Source organism: Orcinus orca, chromosome 10 (assembly GCF_937001465.1).
Source record: "Orcinus orca chromosome 10, mOrcOrc1.1, whole genome shotgun sequence".
Taxonomy (NCBI): domain Eukaryota; kingdom Metazoa; phylum Chordata; class Mammalia; order Artiodactyla; family Delphinidae; genus Orcinus; species Orcinus orca.
This window is the reverse complement of record NC_064568.1, coordinates 80,991,861-81,006,704: the sequence shown is the minus strand read 5'-3', so window position 1 is coordinate 81,006,704 and position 14,844 is coordinate 80,991,861. Positions and strand designations below refer to the sequence as shown.

At 49.6% G+C, this 14,844-nt stretch overlaps 1 protein-coding gene across 2 annotated transcripts in view; it reads left to right on the top strand.

Annotated features, from left to right (window-relative positions):
• The window catches only part of TRAM2 (translocation associated membrane protein 2), a 74,332-nt gene that overhangs the window by 46,157 nt on the left and 13,331 nt on the right, over positions 1–14,844 (top strand). For both annotated transcript variants that reach the window (XM_004285609.3, XM_033416268.2), the window contains exons 3-4: positions 10,593–10,702; positions 11,168–11,284. In XM_004285609.3, coding sequence (XP_004285657.1) covers positions 10,593–10,702; positions 11,168–11,284 — 227 coding nt within the window. The remainder of the gene's footprint in view (positions 1–10,592; positions 10,703–11,167; positions 11,285–14,844) is intronic.

Here is a 14,844-nt window from a genome sequence, read left to right as displayed (position 1 = left end):
AGTCACTGTGGCTAATTGTTAACCAGCTGAAGCTGACCACGCCGGTAGCATCTCTGAGCGGCTGCCTCCCCTCCCCTGCACTCCCATTTCTCCTGATCAAATCTTTTCTTCTCCTGTCTAGCCAGGATCATGTTTTTTTCTTACTCAGTTGTTCTTACTGAAATAGTTTTTTGTCCTTAATTTAACAATGAACTTGTTGATGTTATTTTTATCCAAGTTAAAAAAAAAAAGGCTGTGACTTTAGATATTTTTTGGTATGTGACCTCGAGGAGCTGTTTCCTCTTTATGGCTCTCAGTGAATTAACAGAAAGTTCACACCTTCCGCCTCGCAGGTGCTCTTCACGCGCTGCATGTTGTCTGCCCAGGCCGGTTGTACGTAGAAGCCTCAGACTTAGAAACAGCCGTGGGGCTGAGTGTGGGCCTGGCACCAGGAGTTGCTGAGATACTTCTTTCTTGAAGGCCACAGGCCGGGTTATATTAGCCTTATAAAAAGGAATGGTACATCAGGAAAACTGCGTAGAGGCTGGGCACTCTTATTTCCAAATTCTCTTTCGTGCATCTCTCATTTTTGCTACATCTCTCATTTTTTGCTACATTTTTACATCATAAAAATATCCTTGTCTTCCTACCTTCTATAAAACTGGAGAAAATAGATTACAAATCATGCAGTCTGGGGTTAAAATGGTAGCTCTGCAGATTCTTTAATTCTCCGGGCAGCCTGGGAGAGGGAGGGAGGGAGGGGGAGGGAGTGTGTGTGTGTGTGTGTGTGTGTGTGTGTCTGTCTGTCTGTCTGTCTGTCTCTCTCTGTGTGTGTGTCTGTGTGTATTAGTTTGCTAGGGCTGCCATGATAAAGTACCACAGAGTAGGCGGTTTATACAATAGTAAAGCACACACATTCTTAAGGGCACAGTGTGATGAATTTTTACATCTGTGCGCACCAGGTGGGGAGACAGCGCTCCCGACCTTCTCAGGCCCCTGCAGTCAACACCCCCTCCCAAAGCAACCGCTCTTCTGTTTTCACATTTCCTGCTTAGTTTTACCTGTTCTTGCCCTTCATTTCTCCCTGATTTTTAAAAATGGCTCCACTGTTTATATCAGTACGTGTGTCAGAATCCCCTGGGGAATTTAAGCACAGATCCCTGGGTCATGCCCAAGTTCCTGATTCACTGGTCCTGGGGTGGACATACATGCAGCAGTGTGCACCCCTGGGATCCACGGAGAGGCTGGCACTGTGGTCCACAGCCACAGCTTGTTACAACTGCGTGTTATAAGCCCCCGTGTTTATAACTCTGGTCTGTTTGCCCGGTCCTCCCTAGATGAAAACTTCTTGGGTTGTTTCCATCAGTTTATTGTCAAAAACCATGCTGCTGTGCGCAACCTTGTGCATGTGTCATTTTGAACGTGGCAGGTACGGCTGTGTGATAAATTCCCAGAAGTGGAATTGCCACATCCAAGGGCTGATGTGTTTGTAATCACGATGGAAATTACCAAATTGCCCTTCCGAAGAGGTGGTCCATTTTGCATCCCACCAGCAGTGTGAGAGCCTCTTTCCCCACAGCCTCAGCAAGAGTGTGTGTCAAGCTTTGGATTGCTGCCAATCTGATAGGGATGACGTGGTATCTCATTGTAGTTGTAGCTCATTTCTCTTCTTTTTCTTTTTTTTAAACAGCATGTTACAGAGAAGAGTGGCATTTTTTTTTTTATAATTTTATTTATTTATGGCTGCGTTGGGTCTTCGTTGCTGCGCGCGGGCTTTCTTTAGTTGCGGAGAGCAGGGGCTACTCTTCGTCATGGTGCGCGGGCTTCTCACTGCGGTGGCTTCTCTTGTCGTGGAGCATGGGCTCTAGGCACATGTGCTTCTGTAGTTGTGGCACGTGGGCTCAGTAGTTGTGGTGCACGGCCTTAGTTGCTCCACAGCATGTGGGATCTTCCCCGACCAGGGCTCGAACCCACGCCCCCTGCATTGGCAGGAGGATTCTTAACCACTCTGCCACCGGGGAAGTCCGGCATATTTTTTTTAAATATATATTTTATTTATTATTTATTATTTTTGGCTGCCTCGGGTCTTAGTTGCGGCACACGGGTTTCTCTCTAGTTGTGGTGTGTGGGTTTTCTCTCTCTAGTTGTGGTGCGCAGGCTCTATAGCACGTGGGCTCTGTAGTTTGAGGTACGCAGGCTCTCTAGTTGAGGCATGTGGGCTCTAGAGCACAGGCTCAGTAGTTGTGGTGCACGGGCTTAGCTGCTCCGCAGCATGTGGGATCTTCCTGGACCAGGGCTGGAATCTGTGTCCCCTGCACTGGCAGGTGGATTCTTTTTTTTTTAAAAAACATCTTTATTGGAGTATAATTGCTCTACACTGGTGTGTTAGTTTCTGCTTTATAACAGTGAATCAGCCATACATATACATATATCGCCATATCTCTTCCCTCTTGCGTCTCCCTCCCACCCTCCCTATCCCACCCCTCTAGGTGGTCACAAAGCACCGAGCTGATCTCCCTGTGCTATGTGGCTGCTTCCCACTAGCTATTGATTTTACATTTGGTAGTGTATATATGTCCATGCCACTCTCTCACTTCATCCCAGCTTACCCCCACTGTGCCACCGGGGTAGTCTGGCATATTTTTAAAAAATATTTATTTATTTGTTTGTTTATTATTTTTGGCTGCATTGGGTCTTAGTTGTGGCACGTGGGATCTTCATTGCGGCATGTGGTGTCTTTCATTGTGGCATGTGGAATCTTTCGTTGCAGCACGTGGGCTCTTCGTTGCGGCATGTAGGCTTCTCTCTAGTTGTGTTGTGTGGGTTTTCTCTCTCTAGTTGCAGCGCATGGGCTCCAGAGCTCATGGGTTCTGTAGTTGTGGCACGTGGGCTCCAGAGCATGTGGGCTCTGTAGGTTGAGGTATGCAGGCTCTCTAGTTGAGGCGTGCGGGCTCAGTAGTTGTGGCGTGCGAGCTTAGTTGCTCCGCTGCATGTGGGATCTTAGTTCCTGGACCAGATATCCAACCCCCGTCCCCTGCATTGGAAGGTGGATTCTTTACCACTGGACCACCAGGGAAGTCCCTTCATTTCTCTTCTGTGTGAGGTTGAGCATCCTTTTAAATGTATAAGGGCCATCTGTGTTTCTTTTCTCTGTGAACTGTCCGTTCATACCCTTTGCCCATTCTTCTGTTGCGTTTGTTACCTTTTCATGCTTAGGTTCTAGGTGCTCTTCATACTTTAGCGAGATTAGCCTTTGTTTATGATCCGAATTGTAAACATTTTCCCCTTGGTCATCACTTGCCTTTTGATTTTGCTTATGGTATTTTTTCATACTTAAGTTCTGGATTTATATATATTCAAAGATTCAAAATAATGGGAAAACAGAGTTGGCCAAAAAGCAATAGAAAGTAACTTTTACAAATCCAGGTTTGCAGGGCTTAGGAAGAAAGGCGGGAGAGAAAGGAGGCATCCACATTGTGCGGTGATGCTCTTTAAGCCACCAGGTTTTCGGACAAAGGCAGAAGCCTCGTTGGCAGGTGCCCAGACTTTAAGGGGATGTAAAGAGCAGATGAAGCGTCAGCCACAGGTGGCCACGGGCCAGCTGAGGTCCCGGGGAGGAGGTCAGAGACTGCACAGCTGTATCCGGACAAGATGGGACCTGTGAAGGCATGCGGGAGAAGCTGCTTACAGGTGACACCAGGGGAAACAAGAAAATGTCTCTTAGTCATAGGAAACAAAACAGGAGGCCAGTAAGAGCGCTGCTCCTAAAGGGCCAGCTCCACCTGAGGTTGTCAGGACAGCCAGGCCCTTATTGATCACGTTGACTCTCTTTTTAAACTTTGATCAGAGATAAACAAAGCAAGTGTCACTTTTGAATGAAGACAGGATAACATCCACAGAGTGTGGGTCGTTATTGAAGGTGTTCCTTCCAGGGTGAGGTTAACCCTTCAGGGGAATATAGTGACCTACTCCATGGTGTTGCATAGGAAAGAGGACTCACAGAATATGGGTGTTGGGAGGTGTCAGGGGTCGTCTGGGCTAGGGATTGCAAATTGGTGGCCTGTGGTCAGAGTTGGCTTGTGTATTTTCCTTAGCCAGTTTGGTGTTGGCCCATAAAGTGTTTTTACAATTTTGGAATTAGTCACCGGCATTTTAAAATCAGATGATTCACGTAGGGATTTCTCTCTTTGCTTTGGAAATATGGGGCCACGCCCCTCCCAGCGCCTTCCCCACTCCTTCCTTCACCCCTTGGGACATGCACTCTGCACTTTGCCACAGTCTCCACTCCTCTCTAATGTCTTCCCGACATTAAGACTGCCTGGCAGCCACCATGTATCCCAGTTTGAATTGTTTTTCTTTAAGTAAGGTTGAAATGGAAGTGGATCTTAAACTTGTTTCTCTCTCAAAGTGGAAATGTGGAAGACAGACCAAGAGGGCCCTAGAGCTAAGGAAAAACAGTGGGGAGCATATTGTGGCACTGAAGACCGTTCCCTGTTTAGTGCAGCGGCCTCTGTGCTGAAAGGATTTATCTTAAGACGCACGGACCACTTTGCTCATTGCATTCCCCACCTGGTCTCTGCGGGCGTTTTGCCGTGACTCAGGGCCAGAATCGCTTCTCTGGTCTAAGAGCTCAGAGATGTGCTGAAACATACTCTTCTAAAAAATCACAGTCGCTCACTGCCAGGCCATCGCCGTTCTTTCTGAGAGCTCATGCAGGATGGGGGCACTGCTTAGAGGGTCAGAGCTCTAACTTGGGGAGTGAGAGGATTTTTATAAGAATTAGTGAGCAGCCAAAAATTTAAAAAGAAAAAAAACCCCAAAATATCCATTTGTTTATAGCCTCTCGGAAAAACACAAAGTTCCAACCTCCACAGCTCTGTGGCAAGCAGAAGGGGCCAAACCAATCTGCTTTCCTGCCCTGTTGAAAAGCAGGCAGGCAGCAGACAAGGGGCAAGCAGTAGAGGTAATCTGCATGAATCCGAGCACAGCTCGTGAGTATCTGGATACCATGCTGCTTGTTCTGTCATAGGGAGAGAGAGATCAAAGCAGCAGCTTCTTACCAGCAGGGGGGCGGGGGATGTGAGGTGGCTTTGGGGGCGGGGCGGGGCGGCCGGACACTGGGAGATCTGAGAAATGGCCCCTGTCCCTTTACCCTGTGAACCCTGTTTCTTCATCCCCTCTGCCCACGCTGTGGGTGGTTACAGGGATCAAATGAGACAGCACGCTGAAGCATTCTGAAAGCTCGGGGGCTACAGAGGGCAGACAGATGCCAGAGGGAACTTTAGGGTCTTTCTCCACGGCCAGTCTGCCAGCTGGTCCTTTTGGTTCCATCACCCACACCTCTCCCAACTTGTCTTCTCCACCACACTGCCGCCATCTGAGTGCAGGGCGCTCCCACCCCCCAGCCTGGGCTCCAGTGAGTGCCTCCTGACTGCCCTCCCGGCCCCATTCCGGCCCCCCAGCCCATCCACCTGGCAGGAAGAGCGCGTCTGTGACTCAGTCCTCCAGAACCTTCCCTTGCCTTTGGAAGCGTGACTTACCACGACCTGTCGGGGGAGCCCCCCGTGGCATGGCTTGCCCACCCCTGCTCTGCAGGTCACGCCAATCCTCTGTCCAGCTGGACCTTCCCCGGATGCCTCCGCCCGGACCACTCCACCCTCACCAGCTCTCTGGCCTGCGTTCAGTGACCCTTCCTCCCCAGGGCCTTGCCCCTCCTCATTTCCTGCCACGTCACAGCACTGATCACACCTGGCCTGGTGTTTTATTTAAGTTATGGTGAAATACACGTACCGTGAAATGGACCATCTTAATCATCTGAGTGTACGGTTCAGTAGTGTTAAGTACATTCACACTGTTGTGCAACCTCCAGAACTCTTCATTGCAAAACCGAGACTGTATTCGTTAAACAGCAACTCCCCATCCTCCCTGCCCCCAGCCCCTGCCAACCGCCGTTCTTTCTGTCTCTGTGAATTTTCCTCCTCTGGGAAGCTCCTGTGATGGAATCATACAGTATTCGTCTTTTAGTGACGGCTTATTTCCCTTAGCGTTATGTCCTTTAGGTTCATCTCTGTGTAGCATGTGACAGGATTTCCTTCCTTTTTAAGGCTGAATAATGTTCTGTTGTACGTATAGACCACATTTTGTCTTTCCATTCATCTGTTGATAGACACTTGGGTAGTTTCTACCTTTGGCTGTTGTGAATAGTGCTATGAACCTGGGTGTACAGATATTTCATCAAGATCCTGCTTCCAGTTCTTTTGAGTCTGTATCCAGAAGTAGGATTGCTGGACCATCTGGTAGTTCTATTTTTAGTTTTCTAAGGAATCATCTTGCTGTTTCTGATAGTGACTGTACCATTTTACATTTTCACAAACAATGCACAAAGGTTCCAATTTGTCCACACCCTCGTCAACACTTGTTATTTTCTGTTTTTTGTTTGTTTGGGTTTTTTTGTTTTAAATTGTGGCTATTCTCATGGGTTTGAGATGGTATCTCATTGCGGTTTTGATCTACATTTCCCTAATGATAGTACCCCGGGCGCTATACAGTAGGACCTTGTTGTTTATTTTGTCTATAGTAGGTTGTATTTGCTAATCCCAAACTCCTAATTTATCCCTCCTCTCCCTCTCCACTTTGGTAACCATAAGTTTGTTCTCTGTGTCTGTGAGTCTGTTTTTGTTTTGTACATAAGTTCGTTTGTATCATATTTTATTTTATTATTTTTTTTTGCGGCACGCGGGCCTCTCAATGTTGTGGCCTCTCTCATTGCGGAGCACAGGCTCCGGACGCTCAGACTCAGCGGCCATGGCTCACGGGCCCAGCCGCTCTGCGGCATGTGGGATCTTCCCGGACCGGGGCACAAACCCGTGTCCCCTGCATCGGCAGGCGGACTCTCAACCACTGCGCCACCAGGGAAGCCCCTGTATCATATTTTAGATTCCACATATAAGTGATATCACATGATATTTGTCTTTCTCTGTCTGTCTGACTCACTTCACTTAGTATGATAATCTCCAGGTCCATCCATATTCCGGCAAATCTTTGCCCATTTTTCAATCTGGTTGTTTTTTGTTTTTGCTGTTGTTATTGGCCTCTGGTTTTTAGGTGTAGAGAATTTGGTGTGCACTGGCTAAGCTCTGAGAGGGCAGGGCCATGCCCTCGTACCCTGCTGTCCCCCAGCACGGGGCCCTGCACGTGGTTTATTAGTGGATGAATAAACATGCAAGGAGCTCTCATCAGCAAAGGAAAAAAGAATGTATTAGTCTATCCATCCATTCTTGTTTCAAGAAGGTTTTAAGGCTCTGGTCACATCTCTTTGGAACCATAGTATATGGGGTGACGAATGGAGGTGACTTGAAGAGGCTTTAAGATGGATAATCCAAAGTCTTGACACGTCATTTAACTGCTTTGGGACCATGCTCGTTTGATTGAGGATAAATCCTATTTTGCCTCATAAGGCTGGTCTCGATGGTGAAACTTTGCATGTGTTTAGTTATTTTATAGTTTCAAAATATGCTGCCATCTAATTAGTCTCCTTTGATCCTCCCTTATGAAGAAGGCAGGGCAAGGGTAATGCCAGCCCTATGATGGAAGGGCAGGAAGGAGAGGCTGACCCATACGCCCATCTCTTCCCTTCCTCGCATGTTTCCTCCTCGGTGCTGATTCCCCTCCCTGATCTCAGTCCCTTCCCGGGTCAGTCACCTAGTCTTACCAGGTCTCTGCCGCTGATGGCCCTCCTCCCTCCCTGTTCCGTTTTCCCCTTTAATTCAGGTCGCTGTGGTTCCTTACCTGCATCACTGGTGTCTACCTCCAGGCACGATGCTGTTTACTGCTGCCAGAGTAAACTTTCTGAAGCCCAGATTTGTTCATTTTCCTATTGAGTTTGAATTCTTTGATGTTTCCACCTTGCCTTCAGGATAAAGTCCACACCCCTTGACGTGGTACCCTGGCTGCCTGCAGCACTGCATCCTCCTTGCCTGCATCCTTGAGATGCTGCGTCCTCCGCCCAGGATGCCCTCCTCCCCACACCTGACTGCCCCAGCTTGTTCTCAAGTTTCTATATCTTCCTGTTTACCCTGAGGGGCTGCCCCAGCTGGAGTCGGCCCTCCATTGCCTTGGCTCCCTGTGTGGCTGTCTGCCTGTCTGTAGGTCATTGTACATTTATTTGTCAGTCTCCCCACTGGTCTGTGCTCTCTGAAGCCAGGGCAGCGTCTTTTATCTCCGTGTTTCAATAATTAGCCCAGTGGCTCTCACAGAGTAGGGTCTTTGTGGAAGGTAGGAGAGAGAGGAAAAGGGAAAGTTTGTCTGATCTCAAAGTTCATGCGCTCCATGTCTTTACTGCCCCCTCCCACCCCACCCCCACCCCCCGACCACCAGTGCATTCTCCCAGTCCAGGGTGGCGGGGTCATGGGTTGACTCCCAGAGTGACCCAATCAGCTCTGCTTCGCTCTGCAGCCACCCTGAAACTCACCCACCCTGGCCTGCCTTCTGGTAAACGCATCCCAGCAAAGAGAGATGACTCGTGTGTGACTCAGCACGAAGGCAGCACAGCTGGAAAGGGGGCCAATGTGTCTGCTTGGGGGAGGGCGGGCCACAGAGCACCAGGGATCCAGGCCTGCCAACTGGAACGAAGGCACAAATCCTCCTCTGTCCGCAGAGAGAGAGGCTGTAGTAGCAGAGCTTTACAAAACTTAGATACCTGGGATTCCATCTAATTTATTACTACGAAATAATATTTTATTAAACTACTATTTAGTGCATGCCTACCATGGTTATAGGCACTGATAAGTATCTTGCATACAGATTATCTCGTTTAATCCTCACAATAGCCCAACAACAACAAAAATAATAGCAAATACATGTATAGCGCTTACTGTGCACCAGATACTATTCTAAGTAAGCGCTTTGCACTTTTGAAGTCACCTCATTCTCACAGTAACCCTGCAGTACAGGAACTGCTGTTATCCTCATTTTACAGATGAGGAATCTGAGGCACAGAAAGGTCAGAGGTGCTCCAGAGTCACACAGGAAATAAATGACATTTTCTTTATCCATTTGTCTGTTGATGGACACTTAGGTTGCTTCCATGTCTTGGCTCTTGTAAATAGTGCTGCTGTGAACACTGGGGTGCATGTATCTTTTTGAATTAAAGTTTTCATCTTTTTTTTTTCTGGATAAAGAAGGAGTTTTATACACGCACACACAATGGAGTATCACTCAGCCATAAAAAAGAATGAAATAATGCCATTTGCAGCAACATGGATGGACCTAGAGATTATCATACTAAGTGAAGTAAGTCAGAGACAAATATGGTATCACTCATATGTGGAATCTAAAAAATAATACAATAAATCTGTTTACAAAACAGAAACAGATAGACATAGAAAACAAGCTTATAGTTAGTTACCAGAGGGGAAGGTGGTGGGAGGGATAAATTAGGAGTATGGGATTAATAGATGCACACGACTATATATAAAATAGACAAGCAACAAGCATTTAATGGATAGCACAAGGGACTATATTCAATATCTTGTAATAACCTATACTGGAACATAATCTAAAAAATATATATAGCTGAACCATTTTGCTGTACACCTGTAACTGACACAATATTATAAATCAACTATACTTCAATTTTTTTGAAAAAGAGGGAGGTGTGGGTTCCCTGGTGGCCTAGTGGTTACGATTCCGGGCTTTCACTGCCATGGCCTGGGTTCAATCTCTGGTCCAGGAACTGAGATCCCACAAGCTGCGTGGTTTGGCAAAAAAAAAAAAACCATCAATATCAAAAAAATAAAAACAAAGAGGGAGGAAATAAATGGCAGAGCTTTGATACAAGCTCAGGTTTCTGAGTCCACACTCTTTTTTTTTTTTTTTTTAAATTATTTTTATTTTTGGCTGCGTTGGGTCTTCATTGCTGCGCGCTTTCTCTAGTTGTGGAGAGCAGGGGCTACTCTGTGTTGTGGTGCGTGGGGTTCTCATTGCGGTGGCTTCTTGCTGCAGAGCATGGGCTCTAGGTGCGCAGGCTTCGGTAGTTGTGGCTCGTGGGCTCTAGAGCACAGGCTCTGTAGCTGTGGCACACGGGCTTAGTTAGTCCACGGCATGTGGGATCTTCCTGGACCAGGGATCAAACCCATGTCCCCTGCATTGGCAGGCGGATTCTTAACCACTGTGCCACCAGGGAAGTCCTGAGTCCACACTCTTAACCCTGCATCATGCTTCCTCGATGAAGTATAACTGCAATCCCATTTTTACAGGGAAGGCGATTATGGCTCAGAGAGGTTGGTCACTTTTCTATAGTCACACAGCCAGGGAATGATGGAGGTTGGTGGTCTCCAGTTGCTGGCTGCAGCCACTGTGCCTTCCTGCCCAGATCAGGAGACATCGTCATGATATGCCGTGTGCTGGCTTCTCCTTTCCCCTCTGCACTGGTGCTCCCAAGGGCCAAGTCCAGAGGGTGGGTGGGGTTCTCGGGAAGAACATCCTCTAAGTCTGGGGTTACAGCCAAAGGGAAGCATTTGATAGCACATTCTGCTCCAGATCTCCTTTCAGTTTTGGGTCCCAGAGCACTTCCTCACCCAGGGATGCTGACGTGGCTCTCGTTGCCTCCACAGATGGCGAGACGGTGCACTACCACTACGGGCCGAAGGACCTGGTCACAGTCTTGTTCTACATTTTCATCACCATCATCCTGCACGCTGTGGTGCAGGAGTACATTTTAGACGTGAGTGACGTGTCTGGATTGCGAGATGGGAAGCTGGGGGGATTCGGCGGGTGGAGCGGCTGCAGCTGTGAGGCTTCCGCTTTGTTTGGAGGCCCTGGTTGGTCCTATAGCAACCGGATCTCCTGCACCACACCACCCTCAAAGCCTTCGTAGCACGTGGGACCACAGTGTTTATTACACGGGAGGGAGCTGCCTGACGTATGACGACACGGTGTCCTCGGGTCGAACACAGCAACCCTTGGGGGATGTTTTCTTTACATCTCAGCTAAAGACATTCATCTCGCCGCTTTCTCAAAATGCTTGCCTTAAACTGAACACTATATGCACACACGAGGCTTCCATGAAATAACTTGGATGAGGCTGGCTTCAAACTTCAGCCCTTTTGTGGGGAGAAAACAGGAGTTTGGAACCTGCCGTTACCTATACACTCATATGTTAATACGCAGGGTTCTCTTTATTCTTTAGAAAATCAGCAAACGGCTTCATCTCTCCAAGGTCAAGCACAGCAAGTTCAATGAATCTGGACAGCTGGTCGTCTTTCACCTCAGCTCGGTGATCTGGTGCTTCTACGTGGTGGTGACGGTGAGGGGTCCTAGGGGCTGCTGATGGCTGGGGCCCGGGCTGCCATGTTATCGCCGGGAGAGAGTAGTCAGTGGTTTAGATGCTGTTTAATAGCTGGGGAGCGTCCTCTGTCCAAAAGTAAACACTTGTTGTCGTTATGATGTGATGTCACGGTGATGACAGCGTATAGCTCCATAGCTCTGTGTTCCGTCCTGGGGCCCTCGCACGGTGCTGTCCCCTGAGCTGAGTTTTATGTTCATTCCGGTACCTGTGTTATGGATTGAAGAAATCCAAGCTCAGATTTCGCAGTGGCCCCATGGTCACGTGGCTCTGAAGTGGCCAGGCCTTGGACTTGAGGGTCTGGTTCTGTTGCACCACACTGGCCAAGCCTCCCCCTGCATGCACGTCAGGTCCCGTCAGAGTCAGTGCTGTTTCTACGAATGCCTGGAGGACCAGACAGTTGACTCACCTCCCCTTTTGCACAAGAATACTCTTATTTCAAGCAACCTTTGCTACAGCAAAATTCCTTCGTACAGAGGAATGTGGACAGCCCTTCGGGGTCCTTTGTAACAAGCCTGTCGTCCTAGGAAGTGTTTAATCCCCTCCATCCCCCCCAACCTGGAGCACCTCCTGTCTGTAACCGGGTCTCTTCCTCAGGAGCTAGAATTGTCCTGTGAGAAATCCAGGGCCGGGGCTTGGAAAATTCAGCAACCCTGTGACCTCCTAGAAGCTTCCTTCCCTGCCTCCCCTGACCTCTCACCCCCTTCCCCTTCCTAGCAACAGTGATGAGCTTTCCCGTCCTCAAGACCAACCTATCTGTCTGCGAGCTGAACGCTGAATCCATATTCTCAAAGCGGGACTCAGCATGCCCTTTTGTATATTACCTTTATTTCTATTATCATTTAATCACAGAACAATAGGAATTTTAAATGCAGGGCCCAAGGCCTCTGTACTCTGGAGCAGGCCTGCTACATTATACTCCCCCTGGGGCAGACTTTGTGTGTGGTCTGTGTGAGTAGCGCCCCCTACCTTTGTGCAGCACACGTGCGGCCCTGGAAGTCTAGGTACGGCTGGGCTCAGGCCTCTCCCAGCCACTGGGTGTTTGGTTTATGCGGCCTCTGGAGACCCCGAGCTGCCTTGAAGCAGAACAGCCCTCGGGTCCCACGGACATTTAACTGCTCTTGCAGGAGAAGCGTTGCCTCATCTCTGAATCACTTTTGCCCTTTCTGCCTCAACCCACCGTCCACCCCAGCTGTGACCCAGTTTCACCAGATTCGCAGGCCAACAGCCAAGGGACTTCCCCCCAGTTCCAGAGTGTGCAAGGCTCCTGGGCCGTCCAGGGCTTAGAGATGATGCTCGTTAGTCTGGAGCTGCCACGCTTTTCTGGGGACGTTTATAACAGGCTTTTACCACGGTGATAGCCAGGTCTCCACTCAGCATCTCCAGGAGGAGAATAGAGACCAAGGGAGCCTGGAAAGTTCCAGTGACCCCAGGTCCTGATACATCGTGTGGCTCTCAGACCTCACCTGCTCCCTCCAGGCCATTCTGCACGGAGTGAAGGTGACTGAAAGAGGGTCGTTTTGTAAAAGGAGTGAAAGCAGCTAGTTTTTTAAATCCTATGTTTCTGTTATGAAGAGCTTGTTCTCGATTCTTCTCTTTCGCTCTCCGGTCAGTCCATCGGCAGGTCCCCCCACCCACTACCACCAGCACATGGAGCGTCTCGCCAGCTCTCTGCCTCTGCCTCTGCCCCCGGGCCCATGGGTCTCTCCAGGGGATGCTTGACAGTATGCTACCAGCATCTAGTGGGTCGAGGCCAGCGATGCAGCAGAATGTCCTGTAGTGCCCAGGACAGTCCCCACAGCAAAGACAGTCTGGCCCCAGGTGTCACTAGTGCCACGGTCAGGAGGCCCCGAGCTGCATCTCTTGCTGGACCACTTCTGGAAGGAGGCCGTTTCCACTCCTGTGTCCGCTCACCCCAATCCATCGTCTGCCCAGCCAGACAGATCTTTTTAGAACATAAACCAGATCACGCATCCCCTGCCTCAAATCCCCTGTCGCGCTCGTGCTGAAGTGGTTCTCCCTCCTCACTCCCTCCTCACTCCTGTGCTCCGGGTGCTGCTGGCCTTATCCGTCTGGTTCACTGGCCCCAGCCCCACTGTTCCTCTGACTCTCCTGCCTCCTGCGCTTTGCAGGGGTGCTTCCTCTGCTGCAGTGCTCCGTCCCCTGACACCCCGTGCCATCCAGGTCTCCACCTACACGTAACCTCCGCAGAGAACTCCCCGCACACTTGTGTCTGCTGCACCACGCCTGTTGCTGTGGCGTTTTCTTGAGCTGTGTGTTCTCCGCTGCCTGCCTCTCCCTCATACTAGCCCCCGAGCTGCTGGCAGCAGGCACCGTGCTCACTGCTATCCCCCAAGCGCAGTTCCTGGGGCACGCTAGGTGCTCACTCAATATTGTCGTGAGAGGGAATAAGTCGACTGCGAATGCCTCTTCTTGTTCCAACCTTCAACAGTTTTTAAAGTAATGAATTGCTTGTTTTTATGAACATCATAGATGATCATTTAAAAAAAAATAAGCCATACATAAAAGTTTGAAAAAGAAAGTAAAAATTGACCCTAAATCCCTCCCCCCACGAAATAACCAGCTTGATCTTGGTGTTGAATTCAGACATTTCTGCATTGATCCAGGCAAGGTGATGGGGTCGTAGATGGGCCAACTGATAATTTAATAAGAATGTCGACCTCCTACCTTTAGGCTAGCTCTCAGCTACTGTTCATCGTTCAGGGGAAGCAAAACGCTGTACTAGGAAAGCAGGGTGGGAGGGTGCCTGGCTTCCCAGGGTGCCTCCCTTCACAGTTTAAACCTGCAGCCCAGCGCTCAGCGGGAGCGCCTCTGAGGCAGGGGCTCAGGTAAGGGCTGCCTTCTGACACACAGACTGCCTGCAGCAGAACCTCAGCAGTGGGTGTTCCTGAAGGACCACTGGGTCCAGGCAGCAGCTGGCTGTGTCAGGACTAGATGCTGCTCTCTCTTCCTGTGGTGCTTTTTGTTCATCCACTGGAAAGGAAGACTGCAGGGGAGGGGAGGGGGTATGCCAGCCCGCTGAGGCCTCCCTTGCTCCTGGTTGATTTGTAGAATCAGGAGAGAACAGAGGATCTTAAAGGCCGCCCCCCCCAGACTGCAGGCCCACTGGCGGGTGGGATCTGGGGGCGAGCCCACACTCGGTGTGCTGTGCTGAGCTCCGAGGGGCCCCGGCCCAGCCTCCCTGGGCGGTTGCCTGGCCCGAGGTCTGGAAAAGACTGTTCTCAGTGAGTCATTCTTCCTCTGGCCGCCCTGCTCGCCTCCCTCCGCCCGGGACTGCCCCTCACAGGCCGGCAGCATTGTTCTGGGGCGTTTTCTCTGCTGGTTGGCTTCACAGTTCTGATTTCTTTGTCTCCCAAGTAAAGCGCCAAGCTGGGGAGGGTCCCTGTTTAAAATCACAGGATCGTCTGGGCTTTTTGAGCTCTTAGATTTCTGTCAGGGCTGCTTTTCTTGGCCAGTCTTTTTTTGGCGGAAATTCTTCTCCCACTTCGATCCCAGAAGTA